This window comes from Neofelis nebulosa, chromosome 12, assembly GCF_028018385.1.
Source record: "Neofelis nebulosa isolate mNeoNeb1 chromosome 12, mNeoNeb1.pri, whole genome shotgun sequence".
NCBI classification, from domain to species: Eukaryota; Metazoa; Chordata; class Mammalia; order Carnivora; family Felidae; genus Neofelis; species Neofelis nebulosa.
In genome coordinates, this window is record NC_080793.1 from 4368399 (window position 1) to 4392744 (window position 24346).

A 24346-nucleotide genomic window follows, 5' to 3' on the forward strand; every position below is an offset into this window, starting at 1 on the left:
GATTAGAAGCCAGCTTTGCAGCAGGCTGATGTTGTAACCTTGCAGGGAGGTCTGATCCTCACTTTTTCTACCCGTAAAATGGGAACAGTAGTTTCTACCTCGTATGAAGTTATTTATGAGGAGTAAATGAAATCATATACATAAAGATCCTATGTATTTTCTTGCCCACAAAAGCACTTGATAAATGCCAATGATAGGTAAAGTCGTATTGGCACCATTTTGAGTCATGGAATTGCTACATCCAGAGGCCAGTGGGGGGATTTGCTTGTGCCATACAGGAGCCTAGTGACAAGTGGGAAGCACTGTTGAAACTGTCGAGCGCCTGGCTGGCTCAGTCAGTGGAGTGTGTGACCCTTGATCTTGGGGTTGTAAATTCGAACCCCACATTGGGTGTAGAGATGACTTAAAAATAAAATCTTAAAAAAAAAATTCCCAAACTTTTTTTTTTTAATGATTGTTTATTTTTGAGAGACAGAGTGCAAGCGGGGGAGGGGCAGAGAGAGAGAGGGAGACCCAGAATCCGAAGCAAGCTCCAGGCTCCGAGCTGTCAGCACAGAGCCTGATGCGGGGCTCGAACTCACAGACCGTGAGATCATGACCTGAGCTGAAGTCGGATGCTCAACCGACTGGGTCCCCCAGGCGCCCCCCAAATCCCCAAACTTTGTTGAGTGAGTTGAATAAATAAAAATAGGGTGTCTGGTTTTATGATTGCCTGGACCACTGCGTCAAAGGATATGTATTAATAAGGTCATGACAAGGGTCTGCGGTGCCCTTGTCTGCATCTACATTTTTTATGTCTTGAATGAGAATTATAGATACGTTGATCAAATTTGCCAGTGGCCTGAATTTGGGATGAGTAGCTAATATTCTGAACTTGGAAAGGCCTCAACAACGTAAGTTATGCTATTTATAACACCATGTAGAATGTTTTCTTTCTAAAAATGTTTTTTGATGATTCAATTAATACAAGTTTATTGTAGGAAATTTGGGAAGTGTGTTAAAGAAAAAAAAAAAAAATCCCCATAATTGCCATACTCCGATATAACTCCGGTTAACATTTTGGTGTATATCCTTCTAGAAAACAACTCAAAAGAGGGACCAAGCTGTATATGATGTTTTCTAACCCAGCTGGAATTAAAAAATGGTATTATAGCACAACGCTCAGGAGTCCTGGCTGTGGAATCAGTGCCTGAGCAAAGCCTGTATCGCTTGGTGACCCTGGGACAAGTCGCCTCCTGTTGCTGCCTCAGTGATCTCATCTTAAAATGGGATGATAGCAGTACCCACCTAAGTACTTAGCGTCTTGCCTGAGCTGTAGTGTATTTGTTAATGTCAGAGGTGTAGTAGTAGGCTTTTAGGCCCAGGTGGGCTCCTAAAGGTCATCTGCCACAACCCCCCTCGTTTTACGGGTGCAGGACCGGAGACTCAGAGGAAGGTGATTTGCTTAATGTTGTCGAGCAGATGTTTTAGTAGATTCAGGTATGTTCTTTGCTCAGATGCCACCTCCTGAAGCACTTCTGTCTCCTGGCCGCCTTTCCCTTTGCCACAGGCCGTGGGAAGCTTATTTTGTGCTTTCACGACCCTTTGTGTGTATATTTTTTCTGAGTACAAACAGATTTGAGTTTGTGGTTTTATATGTTGATCTCTTCCACTAATCTGTGAGTTCTTCAAGGGCTTGGCTACTTGTCCAGCCTTGTGTTCAGAATCAAGCTGCTTGATAGCCACTATGTACTGGGGTGTTTTAAGTGAACGTGTTGTGGATGTGGGGCAGAAAAGCTAACAAGTAGTGGAATGGTGTCCGGCCTATGGAGAGGGATAATTCTATTGGGTGTTGTTCATCTTGTAAGTATTTATTGAGCACTTACTTTGTGCAGACATGAGTTCATACAGGGGATTCAATGCTCTACTGGACAGACTTGTCCGTTTCCTTATAGAGTTTGTGGTTTAATGGGAAGATGGACACCACATAACAAATTACATTTTGTGCTTGTTGTTGTATTGAGTGCTATAGAGAAGAATAAGGGTGCCAGGAGAGCCAAGAGTAGGAGCCCTGGCTTGACTACGTGGAGAGAAGAGGTCAGGAAAGGTTCTTCTGAGGACCCAGTAAGCCTCAGTCTGAAGGATGAGTATGTGTTAACCAGCCAAAGTGAGGGTTGGAGACATGGGTATGGGAATAGCATGTGCAAAGGCCCTGAGGGAGGAAGGAACATGGTGCCTTCTAGGAATTAAGGAAGATCAGGACAGCTGAGACTGGTGAGATGGGCAGAGGCCAGCTTCTAGAGGGCTTTGTAGATCATATTACAGGTTTTTTAATTTTAGCCTAAGAGCAGTGGAAACCCTGTGAAATACCGTGCTTGATTCTGAATACTTGCTTTTATTTTTTAAATTTTTTTCTTTAACGTTTATTTATTTTTGAGACAGAGAGAGACAGAGCATGAACGGGGGAGGGTCAGAGAGAGAGAGGGAGACACAGAATCTGAAACAGGCTCCAGGCTCTGAGCCGTCAGCACAGAGCCCGACGCGGGGCTTGAACTCACGAACCGCGAGATCATGACCTGAGCCAAAGTCGGACGCTTAACTGACTGAGCCACCCAGGTGCCCCTCTGAATACTTGCTTTTAAAGAAAAGTTGACCTGAGCATAATAGGTGACTGGGATGATAAAGGATTGAAAGTTCATGTCCTGTTTGGGATATTTATTCCAAAGAAGAAAGTAAAAGATTTACACGATGTGTGAAGGAATGTTATGTCCCAGAGGAAATAAGCTTGTTTTGTGTTGCTGCAGAAAGCAAACCTCAGACCAGTAGAGAAATGATCAAGGGGCGGCTCTTGTCTGAACGTCAGAAGCCGCTTCCTAACCCCTAGAATTCGGTCTGCCTTGGTGGATGGAGAGCAGTAAGAGGAGGTGTGTAGGCAAAGCCTACTGCAAGGCCATCTGGGGGACGGTGGTAGAAAGTCTGTTCATGGTGGGAGTGGCCTTCAGGCCTTTTTATGCTCTGAGAGTCCCTAGTTCCATAAATCAAGGAAAGTCTGCACATTTCAGTCTGCCTTGCAAATGATTCAGCAGACCCGGAACTTGACTTCATCTGTTTCTTTACTCTGAACATTCATGAACTTGGGACTTTGTAAAAATAAATTTGTAAGATGAAGGTTATTTTTAACCTAATTAGTAATACTTAACTTTATCAACATTAAATACTCAAAGTTGTATTTATTGAATTATTTGGGTCCAGGAGTCCTGTGGTGCCAGGAACAAACAGCTATGTTATTGGTAGGTTAGCCTGAAGCTGACAGTCATGGCTAAAGCAAGCTGATGTGTAAATGGAATTCATCATTTCGAGCTAAGGGGAGAATAACATTCCAAGAGAAATGAAAACACCAGGATAATAAGCACTAGCTACTCACGGGATGTTTTTGTATTCGTGTGTAAATTGGAAGAGAAGGCAGAAAGAAAACAAATTTTTTTCCAAAGAAAATTGGATGCTGCTTCTCTTAGGAGAAGTTTGGACATGGTGCAGGTAGCCAGATTCATGTTATGGAAATGAGAAGCAACAGGCAAAAAAAAAATATCGAGCGTTGTAGCCTGCAGCCGACTATCAGATGGGGAACTGAAAGGCAAAGAGAATTGGAAATAATTGTGGTAGAAGTGATGGATGGAGTAGAATTCTCATTTGGAATGGAAACGGCGAGTAGGAAACGTCTCCAAGCCATCTGAATCTGGGGGAGCAGCGTGAGGGGAGAGAGTGACAGCGATCCAAGCACTCTGGCTGGGGTAGAGCGGTAATGAAGGTTTCTGCTTCCTGGGCATGAGCTGGGATGCAGCCTCCCACGTATAGTCACCAACAGGCTTTGTTGGTGGAGAGAGAGGATGCGCTCCCCTCCCCTGTTCTTGTTGTGTAGATGGACATCCAGGGAAACGGATTGATCTAGCGGGCACACTTCACAAGGTGGGTTCTCTCTTCCCTTAACGGAGACTCCCATTTGGTAATGTTCAGCCCCCAAAAGGTTTCTCCCTTCTCTATCCTTACCCTCATCTTGGTTGAGTTGATAGTTAAGATGGATGGTGAGGTCTAGGGGATGAATGAGCTGAGATGTTTGGGGGTTTGGTTTCTTTTTTTTTCTTTTTGGGGGGGAAAAAAGCTGAGTCAAAGAATCTGATTGCAGACCCTAAACTGTTGCTCGACATATGGGGCGTAATGATCTCTGCAGGGAGAGAGGCAATTCTGTGGGCAGTCAGGCTTCACTGTGAGGTCTGTCTTCATGGACTGATGCATCTCTTGTCGCTCTTTCCTTTTGGGAACAACGCAGCAAGCAGAGGCTACCAAAAGAAAGTACCGAGCATCCAGTGAGGCTCCCCCAGCGAAGCGGAGGAACGCGGCGGTGTTTCTCCCAGCCAAGAAAGCTGCTGCTGAAGAAGCACAAAGGACTTCTAAGGGGAAGGCACAGAAAACATTTTCTCCGAATGAATCTTTGGTTGGTGTGAGCGGTAAAAACCGAGAGCAGAAACCATGCATTAGGACTTCTTCGTTATTTAAAAATAACCCCGAAATTCCAGAGCTCCACAGGTATGTTCAGGCACAGATGCACTTCGGGAATAAGAGGAGTGAAGTGTATTCCGCCTTTTGCTCTGTTGATTGGAACTGATGCCCGGGTTTTGTTCGTCATTTGCAGACCTGTAGTAAAGCAGGTGCAAGAACAGGTGTTCACCTCAGACGCTTTTCACCAACTGGACCTCCACCCACATTTAGTAAGTAGCTCTCAGTGTCTCGTGTGGTCGGTTTTTTCGATGTGGTTATTCATTCGGAATGTCTAGAGAGAAAAAGAGTGGTTATCTCTGCTCCCAGCTACCTGAGTGAAGTCAGACTGATGAGATGCTCTTCTGGGATAATCCCAGTGAGCTTACGTTACTCTTCACTGTCCCAACCTCCGTCCCCACCCACTTTTTAAGGAACCAAACACTCCCCTCACCTAATTCAAATTAGGCCAGACAGTTCACCTAATGTGCCTAGGACAGGCTCCCAGTCATGGGTAGATGCGACGCGGAGGCTGATCTGGATGGGAGAGGGGACTGAGCTGGCATCTGTGTCTCAAGGGTAGCCTGTTACAAAGAATTGAAGAAGACGGGGCTGTTTTAACACACGTTTTCTACAAACAGATGGGCCCTTTTTTTTTTTTTTTTTTTTTTTAATTTAACCATGAGTGAAGTTTCTGCTCTTATTTATGAGTAAGGAGAGAAAAATGCGTTAACTTTTAGGGAATCTGGTTTTCCTTTGCTCCTGTAGTCACAGCTCACTTAGTCCTTCAGGGTGCCTTACGTAAGCTGTTTTCGCACCTACGGGTTTGAGCAGGGACATCGAGCAGGGTCGTGCTGTGGGCATTTGGGGATGGATAACTCTTTGTCATGAGCACTGTCCTGTGCGTGATAGGATGTCCAGCAACACCCGTGCCTCTACTCACTTGATTCCAGTGGTGTCCCTGGCCCCACTTGTAGCCACCGAAAATCTCTCTAGATGTTGCCACCTGTGTGGGCGCAGGGGTGGAGCGGAACCACCCCCAGGCGAGACTCACTGGGTTGGAAGAACTTGACTTGAACATAGTCATCAGTTTTTTCCCAGTATCTTCTTTTTTCATTAAATGGGTTTTTACCAAAAAGTCAGAAGTTAAAAATATTTATTTTTTGTGTTCTCTTTTAGATTTCCACAATAAATACGGTCTTAAACATGACTAGCATGACCAGGTAAGGAAGGGTTCGAGGCCAGTCTTGATTTTCTTAAAACTTGGATGGCTATAACCAGATGAGATCTGAATTATCTGTGGCATACAGAGCACATTTTTGTCTTGGTGTTAGAGAACACTGCCAGATTGCTGCCTATCGAGGGCCTGACGCATCACTTAGCCACTCAGTTCCCTCACTTGTTAAATGGAGAGACTGAGTCCCCATCTACTCCTGTTCTCAGCTCTAAACTTGTCCAGATGATGGTCTCCATGTGATCCTGCTGCCGTCCATGCTTCCCTGAGAATAACATGTCCACGATGCAAAATTTCTCATGTCATTGTTTACTAGTAAGAATTAGAGGCAACCAAAAAGACAGGAGTAGGTATTTGATTGGATAGAGCGGGATATTGAAAAAATTTTTTGAATGTTTAATAATGACGGTTCTGGAAAACGGAATAATAAAAGGTGTAGAGCAGAGGTGAACTTCCTTTTTGTGAGCACCTATGCGTGTTTACGTTTTATTAGTCATCACATTTTACTTATAGGTGCAAATTGATGAGTATTGAGGAGTGAAATAAGGAGCCCCCTCCCCAATTTTTTTATTCAGTTTCATCGACCAAATTTAAATGAATTCTGTGCCCTTTTTGTTGTTTGTTTTTAAGTACACATGTGGACACATCCTAGTGCACCTTGGTGTTCTGGAGAGTGCGAAGAGCTCCAGGCTATCAGGATGGCTCACGAGATTTCTTGTACCCTTTGGCGTGGGTCTCTTTCCACAACGTCTGCCACGGGAGGCAGGTGCATGTGTGCTATGCTCTCGTGGTAGCTCCAGCTTGTCATCACGCCTGTCCCTTTGTTTTTTGTTTTTTTTTAAATCAGTCTGCCAGAATGGCCAGGCTCTGGCTTGCCTCAGCATTTTCAACTGAGTTCCAGAAATTTAATTGAGGTTTTACTCCTCCAGCCGTCAGAAGCTCCTCAGCAACTTCGCTCGAATGTCTCGATACTCCAGGGTGGCAGTTGGCAGACAAGCGACGCGTGGGGGCGGTTGCGATCTGTGTGTCCTGCTTCTCTGCCTGTAAACACGACAGAGTAAAACATTACAGACAAGCGTGTGTTCTCTCTTTTGGGTGGCCCAAGCGTTCAGAAGCAAAGTATTCCCGTGTTGCTGGAGGGCAGAGATGCTCTGGTGAGGTCTCAGACGGGCTCAGGTCAGTCATCATTTAACTTCTGTCCTTCTTCCCCCGCTACCAAGGCCACAGTCACCTTGTAGGTCACGTCGCGAGATGGCTATCTGTGGTGGCGGCTGCTTTGCTTTTTGGGGGGAGGAGGGGAGGCCATGCTTGCTCTCGATTAGGGCCCTGAATTTGTTCTTGCGGCGAAAGGAAGGGGGTGGCTGGTGGTGCTGTGATCAGGAGTGATCCGGACCTGGCCAGGTTCTGCTCTCGCTCTGCCCAGTCCACCGTCTGTGGCTCGAGCTGCCCGTCCTCCCTCCAGTGGGGGATAAATAGTTTCTTAGAATAAAGCATGGTTCAACATGAGCACGCACTGATTGGATGCTAGTTGTTTTGCTGCAACGTGGAGCACAGATTTTGCTTGTTCCACATCGTCTGTAGACGTGTTCTTGTGAGCCTCTTGTGCCCTGCATGGGGCTAATCAGCTGTTCTCCACTTCCCCCCAGCTCAGCCACCCACCTGGTGGCTTTTGCCATTCCTTGGTTTCTTCCTGGTCTTTAGAGGCTAGCTCTGGGGTTCAGACTGGCTTCTAAACACCTCGAGCTAACTTCTAAACACCAGACTGCCCACATCATTCACTTGACCAGGAGGCTCATTGGAGTGATTAAGGATGACTTTAGAGGAGGAGTTTTCTGGCTTTGAAGGATAGTCATCCAGTTGAGCTTTTGTGTAACTTGGGAAATGTGTCATTGTCTCCCTTCTTGGCTGGAGAAAGGAGCTGAAGCTGCGGGGTGTTTTTGGAAGTAGTGCGTTCACAGAGCAAAATTGGGAGTCATGGCAGGGGGGCAGATGCTGCCTTTACCGCTCTTGGATGTAGGACTTAACACTTTTCCTGTCCCTGGCTTTTAGTGCTGCCCAAAGATAGCAGAGACCGTTTTCTTTACTGCCTTCGTCCTCCCTCCATCTTCTGGGGCCTGTGATTTTAATTGCTTCTGTACTTTTTTAAAAGGTAAAACGCTTGCCTACTGTATCCCTGTGGTCCAGTCTCTTCAAGCAATGAAATCAAAAATACAGGTGAGTATAGTGTGTTTCTTTTACTGCTCATGGTACGTAAGCAACCATGGAACTGAACCAAAGCAGTACCACTGGGACCAAAAGACTGTTTTCATTTAGCGTTGTTTTCTTGCCTCTTTTTTAATTCATTCATTGATGTTTATGTCCTATAAACATGTTGCATCTGAAGACTGTGCCCAGAGTAGAATAACTGTATTTTGTAATCATCACAGCACATCCAACAGGGAGCGTTTGTAGAATCAATGCTCCTTGTGTGTCATACACTGTGCCGGATGCTTTGCCAAAGTGTCATCTTCTCAAATCCTAGCTGCCGCCGCCCCTCCCCCCACCTCCCCAGGCCCAACAAGTTACAGGTATTTCTGTTCATCTAATTTTACAGAAAGAGAGGCTCGGGAACAATGGTGGAGTCTTGTCTTTAGTTGGGAGGCACATTTAGTTAGCGTTGGGCCAAAGGGGCCAGAATTGGGTTCCCTAGGAGGCCAGTTAACTGCCAGGCTCCGGAGGCACAGGCATCATCTCAAAACCCCGCCCAGAGTCCCACAGATATGTCCCTGGTTATCCTCAGTAGGAAGGACAGGGCGAGATCTGAAATAGGAGGTGAGGTGGGTGCCCAAGCAGCTGAGAAGAGCTGATTGGTTACTTTTCTTCTCCGTGTGAACACACAGAGTTAGGCGTGGACCAAGCCTGCCTGATACTGAGGGACTACACAAGTAGCGATAGCATTGGGTTGCAGCCCAGGGGCTAAAACCTATGCCCACGGGACAAATGGATACAAATAAGTTACTGAATGAATAGAGAAACGGGAGAAGGAAAGGCCTTCCTTCCAGGAGACTTCCTCCGGACATCCACAGAAGTGACGGAAGTAGAATGTCGCCATCTGGCAGATGCCTTAGTTGTACCGCCCCCACAGGGATCGGCATGCGCTGAAAGGAGTGGATGAAAGCGGCATGAAAACTGGGATATTTACTGGGTCTCCAAGCATCTCCCTACAAGACCCCTCTTAATCCCAAAGGGGAAGACAGCAGTTCTATGATGGGGAAGATGGGGAAGCCTGGCTGTCACCGCCTTCACCCCGGTGGTCAGCGTGGGCATCACCACTGCGCAGATGTGCTGACCTCACGCACCTCCCTCCAGAGAGGTGCCCAGAGGGCACGACGTCCCTTCTGTGGCTTTCTGGCCCAAATTTAATCATGAGCAAGCATCAGACGAACCCGAGTCAAGAGACATTCTGCAAAGTGACTGGCCATTACTCTTCAAAAGTATTACTGTCACAGAAAAACAAAACAAAACAAACACAAAGAAATGCTGAAGAACTGCCCCTGGTTAAAAGCGGTGAAGGAGACGTAGTGGCTAAATGCAACCATGTGGTTCTGAATCGGATCCTAGTCTGGGGAAAGGACGTTAATAAGTCAGTCAGTGAGATCGGAGTACAGTTTGTAGATAAATTCACTCATAATAGCTTATCAGCGTTGATTTCCTGGGTTTGATCCTTGTACTGGGATTTTGGGAATCGATACTGCCTAAGGAAGCTGGGAGCAGGATAGAAGAGCGTTCTTTGTATAATCTGTGTAATTTTTTTGTAAGCTTAAATTCATTTCAAAGTGAATATTTAAATTTTACTTAAAATTTATTTACATAATTTTAAATCAATAAAACCAAAGTCCGGGGCGCCAGGGTGGCTCAGTCGGTTGAGCATCCGATTTCCGCTCAGGTCATGATCTCGCGGTCTGAGTTCGAGCCCCAGGTCGGGCTCTGTGCTGACAGCTCAGAGCCTGGAGCCTGCTCCGGATTCTGTGTCTCCCTCTCTCTGTTCCTTTTCCACTCATGCTTGCTCGCTCGCTCGCTCTTGAAAAAAAAGTAAAGATTAAAAAGAAATTTTAAAAAAAACCCTGAAATCCTACACAACATCCAAGTGATGGAACCTTACATAGCCATTAAAACTGGTATTTTTTTCAGTTACCGTTTGTGAACTTGACAGGTGTTTTTAGACGTTAATCAAAAAAGGGCAGAGGAGGGGCGCGTAGGTGGCTCTGTCGGTTGAGCGTCCGACTTCGGCTCAGGTCACCATCTCACCATCCGTGAGTTCAAGCCCCGCATCAGGCTCTGGGCTGACAGCTGGGAGCCTGGAGCCTGCTTCGGAATCTGTGTCTCCCTCTCTCTCTGCCCCTCCCCTATTCACGCTCTGTCTCTCTCTGTCTCAAAAATAAATAAACGTTAAAAAAAAAATTTTTTTTTTAAAAAAAGGGCAGAAGGGGGCGCCTGGGTGGCTCAGTCGGTTGAACGTCCGACTTCGGCTCAGGTCGCGATCTCGCGGTCCGTGGGTTCGAGCCCAGCGTCGGGCTCTGGGCTGATGGCTCAGAGCCTGGAGCCTGCTTCCGATTCTGTGTCTCCCTCTCTCTCTGCCCTTCCCCCGTTCGTGCTCTGTCTCTCTCTGTCTCAAAAATAAATAAACGTTAAAAAAATAAATAAATGAATGTAAAAAAAAAATTTAAAAAAAAAAGGTGGTAGATTCAAACCCAATCATATCAATAACAACAGTAGATACGAGTGGTTTAAACATCCCAATTAAAAGGTAGAGATGGGGGGCGCCTGGGTGGCTCAGTCGGTTGAGCGGCCGACTTCGGCTCAGGTCATGATCTCGCGGTCCGTGAGTTCGAGCCCCGCGTCGGGCTCTGTGCTGACAGCTCGGAGCCTGGAGCCCGCTTCGGATCTGTGTCTCCCTCTCTCTGACCCTCCCCCATTCGTGCTCTGTCTCTCTCTGTCTCAAAAATAAATAAACATTAAAAAAAAAAAAGGGCAGAGGATAAAACAGTATGTACTGGGTGATCTGGCTGCATAAATAGTACTGTGTGTGTGCGCGCGTGTGAAGAGACAAGAAAGATACTTGAACTGCTGATACCGATTTCCTCTGACGTGGACGAGTGAGGAATGTATTTCCTACAGGGGACCGATGTTTTCTTCCCATTGGGCACCTCACAGTAAGATCATTTGTACAAAGGACTTGGCGTTGTACCGCTACCCAGCTGGAGAGGAAAGGCCAAGTATTGCAACGATGTGGTAAAGTGTCATCCGTTTATACGTGTTAGGACAGTTCCCTGAGAGCAGCGGGTTGTTATTTCCACACGTATCGTTGAAGAGCTTGGGACTATTTGAGCCGGAACGGGTCCTGTGGTTCCAGCCCCACCGTCTCGTCTCATAGGCCCGTGGACCGAGGACGAGAGAGGTGGGATCACGGACCTGAGGCAGGCGGCGTCCTGGGTCTGAGCGTGTCCTCGGGCAAATCGTTCCATCCCTCTGTGCCTCAGTGACGTCACCGGTGGGGTGGAGCCGACGGCAGCGCGTGTCCGCCGGGGTTGCCGCGAGCTTCTGAGCGGACGCACGCGGACGCTTGGGAAGCATCACCACGTGGGCGCGGGGCTGGTTTGCAAGGCAGTGATGTTCTCTGCTGCTCTACAGAGACGTTCACAAGCCACGTGGTGGTTTTTCTTTACCGCGTGTATTTTAATGTCAGTAACGGCTCATTCTATTCAAGATTGAAGTTTTCTGTACGAAGAGTTCTCTAAGCCCAAATTTAATTCACTCGTTTCAAGGAATATTCAATAGGGACCCTTGGAGTTCATTGTGAAATGATTTGACCCGTAAAAAACCGATCTGGAGGGAGCAGGAAGCTCAAGGCCCCCAGCAGAGTCTTAAATTACTTTGGCGATGGAATGAGAACGGATTGCCTTTCTGTGTTTTCGCTCTTTTCGGTTATTTGGGCTCTGATTTCTTTTTTTTTTTTAAACAACACAACCATCCTTCTTTGCTCACTTCTGCCCTGAGAGGAATTGATTTTTCTTTCTTCTTCTGCGTGTAACACCTTTTGAAATGTCAGAATCTCGTAACGTCACACTGTGGCACGCTGATACCGTTGTACTAACATGTTTACCGTTCTTGCCTGGGCCTCAGCACAGCCTCGCAGACTTGACGTCGAGGACAGGCGGCTCGAGTTTGAATTCCAAATCCTTTCCTCCTTGTGGGTAAATGTTTCCAATGCAAAACATGAAATCCATACTTGTAATTGAACCTGTTCTAAATCCACACTTAGCTTCTGCCCTGACACGGTTTTGATTAAGTCCTGAGTGTCTGTGAGCACTTTGGAGGTGCAAGTCACCACTGACTTTGGGGCCTTTCTCAGGGTACTTTTTGGGTTTTTTTACACGTATATTTTTAGATACAGTGTACGCGTTACAAGATCAAAAGAGTACCAGAAAATACACGGTGAGAAGTCAGTCCTCACCGTCCCTGTCGCCCGCATGGCAGGGCTCTCTGGGGACGCGATGCCCTTGTGCTCGTCTGGTGGCCCTCCCAGGGCTGGTCTCTGCAGAGAGAGCGAGTGCGGGGGCGCACAGGCCCCTTCCCCCTCAGCCAGAGCTTCTGTGTTTCTTTCTGTTGTGTTTGGGGGATAACACAGGAGGTTGCTTGCTGTACATGATGTTTGTGCCTTGCTGGTTGGTGCTCACTTAACACGCTTTGGGATGGCTTCTTAGCAGTACTGTGCCCACGTGCCTTGTTTTTTCACGGCCGTCTGGTGTCCCACTGCATGGGGGTACCCCGAGTTAGGGCGTCAGCCCCTCACTGGTAGCACTTCCCTTCCATCCAGTATTTCACTACAAACGAGACTGTTACAAATACAGTCTGTAAAATAGTTTGCTTTTTTACGTACACTTACGGGTGTATCTTTTAAAGAAACCCCTGACGGTGGGAGCGGCATTTTTATTCGGTGGATGACGCCACAATTGAACTTTTTTTTTTTTTTAATTTTTTTTTTTTTGAGAGAGAGGGTGCAAGTGAGTGAGGGGCAGAGAGAGAAGTGGGGCTCAAGCTCATGAACCTCACCCTGTGTGGGGCTCGAACTCACGAACTGTGAGATCATGACCTGAGCTGAAGCCAGATGCTTAACCAGCCGAGCCACCCCGGCGCCCCGCCCCCCGCACTGAACTCCAAATGGGTTAAGCCACTTTGCGCTCTTCCCACGGCGGAACAGGAGTCCCTGCTCACCCGTGCCCTAGTGACACCATCGGCTGCTTTGTTTTGCTCATTTGACAGTGGAGTTGAGCATCTCTTTGCATGTGTAAAAGCCATGTCTTGAATTCTCACGTCCATAAATTAGCTACTTGTGTCCTGCCTCCATTTTTCTATGTAAGTCGTTGTGGTCTTTTTGTTTTCATTTTTTCATTGAATTATAGGCCTTATGTGAACTAAGGAAAGTGGCCCTTTCTCTCCCTTCATTTTGTCGTTTATTACTTGATTTTATTTAGTCACTGTTTGCCCATTCTAAAGTTAAAAGTTTTTAAGTTATAAAATGTATTGATGTTGTATAGTTTCTGAGATTTATGTCAGCTGTAAAATGGCCAACTTAATTCCAACTTCTCTAACTTTGTTTGCTTGTGAAGTCTCTGAACAATTTATCTTTTCTCTACTGATGCAAAATGCACCTTATTTCATACAATTCTGCGTGTATTTGATTCTGTTCTAGACTCGGTTTGCTGCTGTGATCTCTGTATGCTGCTGTCCATTATTTATATTATGGTAGTTCTAAATCGTTTTAACATCTGTTGTTTTTCGGACATGTTTTGGTTATTCTTGCACGTTGATTTTTCATAGGAACTTTGAAGTCAGCTTGTGCATATGTGTTATTTTATATGCGCGTGTGTATATGTGCAGACTTGTGGCAGCTTTCTTAGGGTCGAGTTACGTTAATGGGTTGACTTACAATTGGCGCATTTGTGATAAGGAGCCATCTTATCCAAGAATAGGATATGGTTTCCCATTTATTCACATTTTACTTTATGCTCCTCAGAAGGGTTTTACAGTTTCTGTCACAAGCATTTTGTACATTTTTTGTCAGCCTTCCTGTTGTTCCCGCTGCTGCTCTTGGGTGATTCCCCCCTCCATTGTATTTTCTAACTTTTTTACGTCAGAAGGCTGTAATTTGTGTGTGTTAAGTTTGCATTCAGCTACTTGACTGAGTTGTCTTTTCTTGTGGTAGATTTTTGTTTTGTTTTGTTTCTTAGGATAAACTGTCATTATTAGATGACAGTTTTGTCATCTAATTGTCTCCTACTTTCCAGTTTTATACGTATTTTCTTTCTCTTGTCTGACCGCATGGGGCAGAGTCTTTAAAAAAAATTTTTGTTAATGTTTATTTATTTCTGAGAGAAACAGAGACAGAATGCGAGTGGGTTAGGGGCAGAGAGAGGGAGACACAGAATCCGAAGCGGGCTCCAGGCTCCGAGCAGTCAGCACAGAGCCCGACATGGGGCTCGAACTCACAGACTGCGAGATCGTGACCCGAGCTGAAGTCGGACGCTCAACCAACTGAGCCACCCAGGCGCCCCAAGGCAGAACCTTTAGAACAAGGTTGCATGAGAAGAGTAGTGGGCATCGTAGTCCCCTTCTCTCATGAGACGCTTCTGATGTTTGCGAGTGGCCGCCCTCGGGTTCTGTCCACCAGAGTCCCGTGACCTTCGTTCATTGACTCATGGTGTTTCTTTCCTTCTGTGTCCACAGCGCAGTGATGGCCCCTATGCCCTGGTGCTGGTGCCAACGAGAGAGGTAAGCAGCCTCACTGTCAGGACGCCTTTTAAGCAAGTGCTTTCCTTCTGAGAGTGAGACCCGTTCGAATTTAAAAGTGGGTTTTACCATTTTTCTCCCTGTGCACCCTTACCTTGGCCTGGGACCATCCCTCTGGTTCCTGTTAAGAAGAAAAATTCAAAGACTCTGTGAAAATCATAAGCTAAGTATGGAAAAGCATTTCCCTGGTGTCTAAAAACTAATGACACGATAAGCCTCTGTCCTTTTAAAAGGAATTAAAATAATGACATTGTTAGACTTTTTTGTTTCTTTTATAGCTTAATTAAAAATTAGAGCGGTCAGCCCTAACGTGAACTGTTTTTAAAGAGGCCATGGTACCAAGAATTTTACTTGTTCTTGCAAGTTAAGCTTCTAGACATTTTTCTTCGGTCTTGGTGGGAATCTCTTCTGTCTGATCTAGTTTATTTGCCTACGGAGGCAAGTGCAGATTAGGGCACCGGTTTTCTCTATCAAATGCTAATCACTTCCTTGCGGAGAGTTGATCGTGGAGATGGAGGTTTCCAGTCAGCCTGTTAACACAGCCTTACACAGCCTGCAGTGCCCTTTCTCAGCTCAGTCCTGGGAAGGAGCAGGCGTGGAGCTATTTAAATTTTCACAGCGGCAAACTTGCTACTTCCCTGGGACGCGTCGTGAATACTAAGCATGTGGGAACTCTGTACATGCGCTTGGATAAAGGGATTGTGTTGAGGCTTTCTTATGGTGGTTAATGGTTATAACCTACGTTAATTTTCACTTCCTCTGGTCTCCACTGGGCTTGTTAGATTCTGTTCCTTTAATAAACTCGGGAGTGACCGTCTCTCGGTGCTCCGTGAGGCGTACTTGAAGGATACCTGACGCCACCTTGAAAGCAAGGTGCCCAGAGGCTCGCCTGTCGATTGCTCCTTCAGGGGACTCCTTCCTGCACGTTCTGTTTTCCTCTCTTCCTAAAGAGAGGCACATCCAGGGCGATGCTGCACGCTTCCCCATCCACGTGCACCGTAGGCTTGTGGTTCTCTGTGAGGCACTCTGGGAATTTGAGCCAGCAGAGGGAGCACACAACACTGTTTCTGTGTGTGTCCAAGGAATGGACGCGGCCTCTCTGCCCAAGTCTCCAAACTGGCAGCTTTCAGACGTAGTCTGAGAGCGAGGTATATTCTCTGAGAAGATTCTGTGGATCAGATTTTTTTTTTTTTTCCTGAAATCTTAACTTAAGGTCCAGGTTGGGATCTGATCACTTCATGTTGTCTAAATTTTTTTTAAAAGATTGGGGAGGTGGGGGCGGAGGGGGGGGGGGGCGGGTGGGAACAACCTTGCTCAGTATCTGTAACTGCTCACTCCTCACAGCTGGCTCTGCAAAGCTTTAACACTGTCCAGAAACTGCTTAAGGTAAGGCGGGCCACGAGTCCAGTTTTCTACCTTTTTTTCCTGACTTTTTGAGAAAAGAGAAGTCTGCCAGTCTTACCTTTGTTTTCAAAAAGCAAGGAATTATTTTAATTTCTCTTTGTTGCTTGGGCGGGCGTCTCTGCTCTCCCCAGGTATAGTTTGTAGGTTTTGACTGATCCGAAGTTGACCAACTGCCGATTTCTAGCTTAGATTACTGGGGTTTCCTGGTGCTTGGAGTCCTGTAATCTGTTCACCATAGTCCCTAACAAGGCACGCGTGGAGACTCACAGGTATAACCGAAGTGAGCACGTGGGAAGCTACCAGAAAGCTGCACGTCGGGTTTAAGAAAGGAGAGCCAGCGCCTGCCAAGCCGAGAATTGATCTGTCCTTCTTTCTGTCAGGGGTGGGGAGTAAGGAAGGGCTGTGCTTAGGTCAAATGTGTTCTCCACTCGGCCTCGACGGGGCAAGGCAGAGAAGCTGTTTGAATCCCTGAGAAAGCCTCTGTTCCTCTCACAGCACCGGGAGCCAGTTCCGGAGCTGTGACTTAAGTGGCTGTTGCCCGTCACTGGGGCGGGCGATGCCCGGGAACGGCGTCTGCAGTGAAGCCTAGGTCTTCCCTCCCAGCGTCTTTAGGGGAGAAGACCTTGGATTCGGTCTCTGTGTCTGCAGGGAAGGGGGCTCTGCTCTGATTCTCATCTGGTGTCTTCCTGTAGCCGTTCACCTGGATCGTGCCTGGGGTGCTCATGGGCGGAGAGAGGAAGAAATCCGAAAAGGCCAGGTATGCGGAGGCTGGTTTATGGTCCGTTCCTGTCTGAGTCTGTCTGTTCTGCCTTCCTATTCAATGAGACCTGGTCCTTCTAAACCTGGAGAGAGTCTTGTTTCCTCCTGTGCTTCCTAGTCCCAGAGCGGAGGGACAGATTGAGGCAGTGGGGACCTGTCACCTGTAGGCGGTGCTGTCTTAGGAAATACCGATGAGCCCACAGGGGTTCCCTTCCGACGTGGTCGGTAACCATACTCCCCACCTGCTTACCATCCTCTCTCCCCGCCCAGCATCCCTTGGTCCCCCTTGTTTGGTATCCAGCCCCCTCGGTGACTCTCTTTTGTGCACATTGGGAGTCTGGGGGCTTGTCATCTGGCTCTACAAAGGCGAGACACTAAACTCACATGTAATGCTTTACGCTTCGCTTTTTATATCCAAAACACTGATTCCTGATTCTGTATAGGAACTGGTGATGGGTAATTTCAGGAGAAAACGTTGCCACAGATAAATCCCACGTTGTCTGGATTCTTTTTGAAACATTTTTATTGTATTGTAGCTTAACGCCTAGTAGTAACACCCAGCTCTGCCTGTAGTTTGTAACTGAGGAGTAAATACTAAACTTGAAACCTAAAGGTATTGGTTAGATTTGGTTCAGCTGTAAATAACGACAACAACAAACAGCGGTGGCACAAACAATATGGCGGTTGTATTTTCCTTTCACATCTAAGAAGCCTGACGGTAATGCATCCAGGGCCTGCATGAGGCTCTGGAGTCAGGAACCAGGTTCCTTCTGCCTCTTTGTGCCATTAAGTGAGGCTTCCATTTTTAAGTGTACTCCATAGTCTTAGCGAGTTGCTAGAGCTCCAGCCATTACATCTTGTTCCCTGCCAGCGGGAACAAAGATAATCCTCCCTCCTCCCTCCAGAGATATTTGTGGTTTTTGCATATTCCCTTTATCCTTTCATCCCATCGCTTGAACATTAGGCATACGACCAAACTTAACTTCAAGAGAGGCTGGAAAATACACTCAGCTAAAGATTAGAAGCTCGTATTGCTATGGAAATATGGAGTAAAGGGTGTTTGGGAGTAAGAACCGAGATGTATTCTCCCTAGTCTGTGGGACAAAGTTAGGCGCCCGTTGTATGGAGGCCACAAACACAGGTTCAGTGTAAGAAACCATTCTAGCCATTAGACCACATTGGCCTGCGGTAACTCATTTAGACTGGAGTTTCCGTGGCGCAGAAACCTTCAAGAACGAACCGGCTAGGTGACCATCTTTCTGGAATGTCCTAGAAAGGATCCACGAACCAGCTGAAGGGCACCGGATCATACAGTAAAGATTCTTTTCAAAGTTACTGCGTTTATGATTTTAATATGATGTCGGATCTTAATAACCACCTTCTAGACAAGAGAAACTTTGAGGGAAATGGAAACTCAAATGTATCTTCATATCCATTTGTCATCCTGTCTGCCATGACTTCAAGCTGTGCACATTGGTGCCAGAGATGAATCTGCCTCCCGTGCCTTCTTCCTGTGTTTTCTGTTGATACAGCCCCATTGGATTTACTTTCATGATACGTAATTTTAAACAGGCTCCGCAAAGGAATAAATATCCTTATCTCGACTCCTGGGCGACTGGTGGATCATATCAAATCCACAAAGAACATTCATTTTAGTCGGATACGGTGGCTGATTTTGGATGAAGCAGACAGGTGAGCCTCGCCCGGAAGCATGAACGGTAGGAGCAGCGAGCCGTTTGTGCTCTCGTTGCAGCCTTCACTTTGCGTGCGGAGTAAAATCCCTTCTCTTGAAACCACAGAATCCTGGATTTGGGTTTTGAAAAGGATATCACAGTGATACTCAATGCCGTGAATGCCGAGTGCCAGCAACGACAAAACGTGTTGCTGTCGGCCACACTCACAGAAGGTGGGTTGAAAAGACACGCTCTTTGTTCTTAAGAGGAACGATCCAGATGTGATGGGCGTCGTTTGCCCGCGGTGGTTCTCAGCGATGGGGATAGAGGGTCAGGAGGGCGGTGTCCCTGAAGGACTGCCTTTCCGGACCCCTGCCCTGCAGGCCCAGCCTCCCTCTGCCAGTCGTGCAAGGCTCTGCCATGCTTCCCGGGGTGTGGGGGGCAGGGCAGGGCAGGTCCAGAGCTGTCTCTGTAAGGAGAGTGTTCCCGGTGCTCGTGGCGGGGCGAGAGGAAAGGTGACGGCTGACTCCCGTCTATCCAGAGGCTTCGTGAGCTTTTTATTGTGAGTGTTCTCAGCCCACCCTTCTGCTGAAGAGCCCTGAACCCCTTTAAGTTCCTTTCTGTCTTTCCGTCCTCACGAGATGGACGTTCTGAGCTCTCCTTTACAGATGGGGCCCTACGGCTTGGAAAAGTCACAGCCACCAGAGTCACCCACACAACACAGCCCCGCTGTCACGTTCTCAGGTCTGGCTTGTTAAACTGGCCCTGTTGCAGCACACGCATGCCAGTTCGCCAAGTGTATCTTAAGTAACCTTCATTTTAAGAGAAAGTCCGTGATTCTGTGCTCAGAAGTTTGGGAAACGCCACATATTTCTCCCTTGTCTTAGAAATTCATGGTGCATGCGAACACAGTAAAGATCCTAAGAAGCCCTGTAAACCCACAACACCCTGTGATTAAGGAATCCCGTGACACCCTTTTATCAGGGTTTTCATAACTTACTTGAGCGTAGAATCCTTTCAGGGTGGGGAGGAGACAGCTGCTCCTGTCCCTTTCAGTGGCCTGCCTAGGCCAGAGTTTAGAAATGCTGGTGTGGAAGCAGTCCCCTCCACCCCCGCCGATTGACCAGAGGGCAGATCTTGCTGCCCAGGTATTGCCCACAGGAGCTTCTTCATAAGCGTGGGGCGTGGGGTGTGGGGTGCCCACACGGGACTGGTTTCACAGTGTTTGCCTATCTCACCTTTGCTCCAAGGTGTGACTCGGCTGGCTGATATCAGCTTGCTCGATCCGGTCCGGATTTCTGTCCTGGATCAGCACCATGGGCAGTCTGACCCAGAGCGAGGCACACTTCCCGAGGTTTCCCCTCTACCACCTGACGATGAGCTGGACAGCTTCGCGATTCCAGGAAGTCTTGATCAGCATGTGACACTGGTTCCCAGCAAACTGAAGCTCGTCTCCCTGGCGGCCTTCATCCTGCAGAAGTGCAAGGTTGGGACCAGCTCAGTTGAGGGAAGAAGGTCCTGTTCTCTCTGTGTCTGGCGTTGATAGCAGTGAATTGAGGGATGTTCGTGCTTGCTCGCACTCTCTCTCTCTCTCTCTCTCTCTCTCTCTCTCTCTCTCGTGCGCGCACACACACACACACACACACACACACACACACACACACGTTTTCCACTGTAACTGTGTTTGCAAATGCAGACTTTACCAGTCAGCCATCCTGGGGTTGTGGTAAAGACCCAGAGGTCAGTGATAGCTGTCACATTCGACATGAAGTGTACCTGAATCCTCTGCTGGGACGGAGGACCAGGAGCATCACAGGTGGCAGAAACCGGCTGCATACAGGCAGACACGGGAGCCTGTGCTCCTGGTCTCTAAGAATTCCAGCATTTCTGTGCTTACTGGACGCACGTGATAACTTCCTCTGGGGTGTGGGAAAGTAGTGGGTGTAGGGGCTCGAGGAGGAAGCTTCAGAGGTACCGCCTGCGGGGCCCCAGCCAGGCAGGGGCACGTGTGGCGAGCCACGGGTGGGTGGGAAGAAGGGGAGTGCACGGCCTCGGTCCATGGCGCATCTGCGCGGCTCAGATTTGGGAAGCCTGGCCGAAGTCGTAGCCGTGTCACTTTCCTTTCATCTACTCTTTGGAGCGTATGTTGTATCGGTGGTACTTTTTTTTTTTTTTTTTTTTTAATTCAAAGCTGTCCGTCATCTGGGTTTCCAAATCCGGGCCAGCACGACTACGTGTTTTAGAGAAGTACTCCTTTCAGGGTCACCTAACCTTAAACACGTGTGGTGGTTCTTTCCCCCTCGGTACCGATGTAGTTTGAGAAAGACCAGAAGATGATCATCTTTTTCTTGAGCTGTGAGCTGGTGGAGTTCTATTACCGCCTCTTCCTCCAGACCCTGCCAGCCTGCTCAGGGGCCCCCGCGTCACGGCAGCCACCATCTGCCTCCACGAGATTCAAATTCCTGCGGCTGCACGGCAACATGGAGCAGGAGGTGAGCTTCGCGCCCGTCCCCGGGAGCGGGAGCAGGCCCGAGTCTGACGACCGTGAACGTGGCCTTTCGGGGTCGGCTCTGGCTTCCGCCTCGGACTCCGCCGGGCGAGGAGGGGACGAGCCTCGGGCGGGCGGGCGACCCACTGGACCTGGGGACAGATCGCACCGCCGCGTCGGTGCGGGCAAGGGCGTCTTTTGTTCCCGGGTGTTCTTGCTCCGGGAGCTGCCCTCTTCCACCTGAGAGAGCTCGAGGCCTGGCTTGGCCCGAGTCTTCCTCAACCAGCTGTTAAGGCAACAGAGTACCACTAAGTAGCTGGCACCAGGGAAGGGTTTTGCCTTTTTAGTACCCAGTGTGTAATTAGGGCTTGATGTCTTCAAATTAAGAGCATTAATGGAGCTAAATTGTGGATCCCATATGGTACTGCTGAGCGCGACTGCTGTCATTGTCAACAAGATACAGCGCCTTCACTCTTAACACCGTGGTTGGGCGAGGGGCTTCAGGGTCTCAGTTGTGTCTCAGCTCTGAGTAATACTGCCGTTCAGGAGGGAGAGAGTCACGCCTCCCTGGTTTTAGGTTCTGAGCGGCGCAGCCCTCGTTTCGTCCAGGCGGTGGGCAGAGAGCCGGGTGAGGCGCGCGCCGGCGTGGAAGGCGGACGAGCGGGCCCTGCAAGTGGGAGCCATCTTGTCCTGGAAGGAGGTGACCGGGCGCTCAGTCAGGGCAAGGGAAGGACAACCAGGAATCGGAGCAAGGCTTGACTAGCTCCAGTTTGTAAAAAACACACCTTTAGAGCGGAGGGAGACGTTAAAGCCGTCAGGTCCAGCCCCCTTCTCGTGCTCGCTTTTGTCAGTTTAATAATTTAAGAGTGTGCAGGCTCAGAAAAGTGAGCGTGCTCAAGGTCACTCAAGGACCCAGCTGCTTCTTTCCCACGGGACCGGATGGAATTTCCTGAATCGTCCGGCCCTTGTGAATGTTACGAACTTCAGGGTCCCTGATGCGGTGGATTCTGTTGATTCCATAATTTAATGCCATTTACAGCGTTTGGTTTTTTGATAAAGCTTCGTTGCCTCATCCTCTCGGTCTCCTTCACCAGAGGCCTCGTGCCAGGCGGGCGTGAGGACAATGAGGGAGCCGGGTGTGGACTCAGAAGGATCTAGGAATGTGCATCGATCGCGCAAAAGGCTCTGTAGTTAAAGGATCTCAGTCCGATCGACTCACCTTCTGAGGGCGCTGGTCTTGCGGGAGGCTCACAGCCGTGTGCTCTGGGACGCGCTGCTTGCACACTCGTCCTGGCTCTGCCTTTACTGGCGGTGTGACCTCAGGAAAGCGTGTCAACTCTCTGTGCCCCGGTTGGCGCGCCGCGAAAGTGGAGGTGATAGCGGTACTCACTTGATGGGGTCGGCGTGGAGGTTCATCCAGTTAACGCAGACGATGTGCCGAGTACGGGGCCTGGTGCGCGAGCGCTCCACGAACGTAGGTGCCGTCATTACCACTGCCGTCTCTTTCTGGAACGGTTAGCCTTCTGCTTATTTCGTCTGCTGAGTGCTTAGCCCTCCCGGCCTTCTCATGACATGGGCAGAAGGTGGGAAGGAGTATTTCTGTATTTCGACTTACTGGCCAAGCGTCTTGTCCCACGCTAAGCTAAAATAGTCCCGGTCCCGTCTGCCTGGCTCGTCACCCTGGCCACGGCTCTACACGACCTTGGTTTGGTCTCCTTGATGGTCGCAGTGGCCCTGACCACATTTATCAGCATTAGAGAAAAGTTGCTGGGGTCTGTTTTGTTTTAAAACATTTCATCTTTAATGTTTGTTTATTTTGACAGAGTAAGCCCCTCCCCTGCTCCTGCTGTCTCAAAATAAATAAACTTTATTATTTTAAAACAATTTTTTTAACGTTTATTTTTGAGAGAGAGAGGGAGAGAGAGAGACAGGGAGCGTGAGTTGGGGAGGGGCAGAGAGAGAGGGAGACCCAGAATCCAAAGCAGGCTCTAGGCTCCGAGCTGTCAGCACAGAGCCCGACGCGGGGCCGAACTCCCAGGCTGTGAGATCACGACCTGAGCCCAAATCGGACACTCAACCAGCTGAGCCACCTAGGCGCCCCATAAATAAACATAAAAAAGGAAAGAAAAAAAAAAAGCAGCTGCCTGACAGCTGTGAGGAAAGCTCCGGGTTTGGTCGTTTTCTCCTTACCTCAAATCTGAATGTGTTACGTCGTTCGTAGGATGTGTCTTACAGGCTTTTATGAACTTTTCTGATTTGTTTTCTGATTTTGACTCTACAGTGACCCTTACAAAGAGCGTGCAGCACGCTGGGCAAATCCAGCTGTCCTCTCGAGGGTCTGAGCACTGGCTCTGGAACACGACTCCCTGGGTGTGGGTATTGCTGTGTGTCCCTTGGGCAAGAAGTGACTCCACCTTTCTGTGCCTCAGTGTCTCCGTCTGGAAATGGGTGTGGCGATAGTGCGACTGCTAGGGTTGTCGTGCAGAATGGGTGAAGTTCAGGCACGTGGGACGTAGGCCACTCTCCGGGACTTGGTAGCCCTCGGCGTGCTGGTTGTCGTTACCCACTGTCCTAAGTGAGGTGTGCCTGGAGGTTCCAGTTACGTGACGGAATGACATGCAGGTGAAGGACCAGAATGAGGTGTGCCCCAGTGGCACGGTGGCTGGGCCAGACCTCACTGGGAAGGTGAGGCCTCACTTTTTTCTTTTTTCCAAGTTTTAGTGGCTTGGTTATATTCCTTTTCCTGCCCCTGACAGACACGGCCAAGTCTCATCTCGCGGTGCTGTGACTTAACCCACGTCGAGTGTGCCCTCGGCAAGCCTCTCGAGCGGACGCTCTTCGGTGCGGCAAGACTGCCTTTAGGGTTTTAGCCCAAAGGGGTAATTAAATACATACCCAGCAGACGCTCTAGGAAGGTGTTTATCTCAACATTGGGCGCCAGAGCGAACAGTTGGAGACAAACCCAGCTGCCAGGGACGGGGTGTTGGACGACGGTGCCCATTCAGCTGAAGCCTCGGTAGCCACGAGAGGCGATGCGATTCGGGGTGTCGATCGGCACAGGAGGGTGTCCATCGGCACAGGAGGGTGTCCGTATTCTGCTGACACGACAGCGTGGTAGCAGTGGGAGGAGCACGCAGCTTTTTTGAGAGCTCGCAGTGTTTTTTGAGAAAACACGTGTTTACGCGCCTGCGAAGCAGGTGGGGGCCTGCTTTGCTGGGGCGATCTCAGTTTCTTCCTCTGACTTAAAACATATATATAATTTCCGGGATGTCTGGGTGGCTCATTCGGTGAAGCGTCCACCTTTGGCTCAGGACATGATCTCACCGTTCGTGGGTTCGAGCCCCGTGTCAGGCTCTGTGCTGACAGCTCGGAGCCTGGAGTCTGCTTTGGGTTCTATGTTTCCCCGTCTCGCTGCTCCTCCCCTGCTTGTGCTCACTTGTGCGCGTA

General features: G+C 48.6%; 1 protein-coding gene across 6 annotated transcripts in view; it reads left to right on the plus strand.

The window, feature by feature from the left end:
* The window catches only part of DDX31 (DEAD-box helicase 31), a 72700-nt gene that overhangs the window by 1346 nt on the left and 47008 nt on the right, over positions 1 to 24346 (plus strand). For all 6 annotated transcript variants that reach the window (XR_009251332.1, XM_058693715.1, XM_058693716.1 and 3 more), the window contains exons 2-13: positions 4307 to 4563; positions 4670 to 4745; positions 5692 to 5735; positions 6852 to 6922; positions 7896 to 7960; positions 14513 to 14557; positions 15920 to 15961; positions 16672 to 16736; positions 18311 to 18430; positions 18538 to 18644; positions 19662 to 19897; positions 20727 to 20903. Coding sequence is in view for 5 of the 6 variants with exons in the window: in XM_058693715.1 (XP_058549698.1) it covers positions 4307 to 4563; positions 4670 to 4745; positions 5692 to 5735; positions 6852 to 6922; positions 7896 to 7960; positions 14513 to 14557; positions 15920 to 15961; positions 16672 to 16736; positions 18311 to 18430; positions 18538 to 18644; positions 19662 to 19897; positions 20727 to 20903 (1305 nt within the window). In the remaining variant the exon portion in view is untranslated. The remainder of the gene's footprint in view (positions 1 to 4306; positions 4564 to 4669; positions 4746 to 5691; positions 5736 to 6851; positions 6923 to 7895; positions 7961 to 14512; positions 14558 to 15919; positions 15962 to 16671; positions 16737 to 18310; positions 18431 to 18537; positions 18645 to 19661; positions 19898 to 20726; positions 20904 to 24346) is intronic.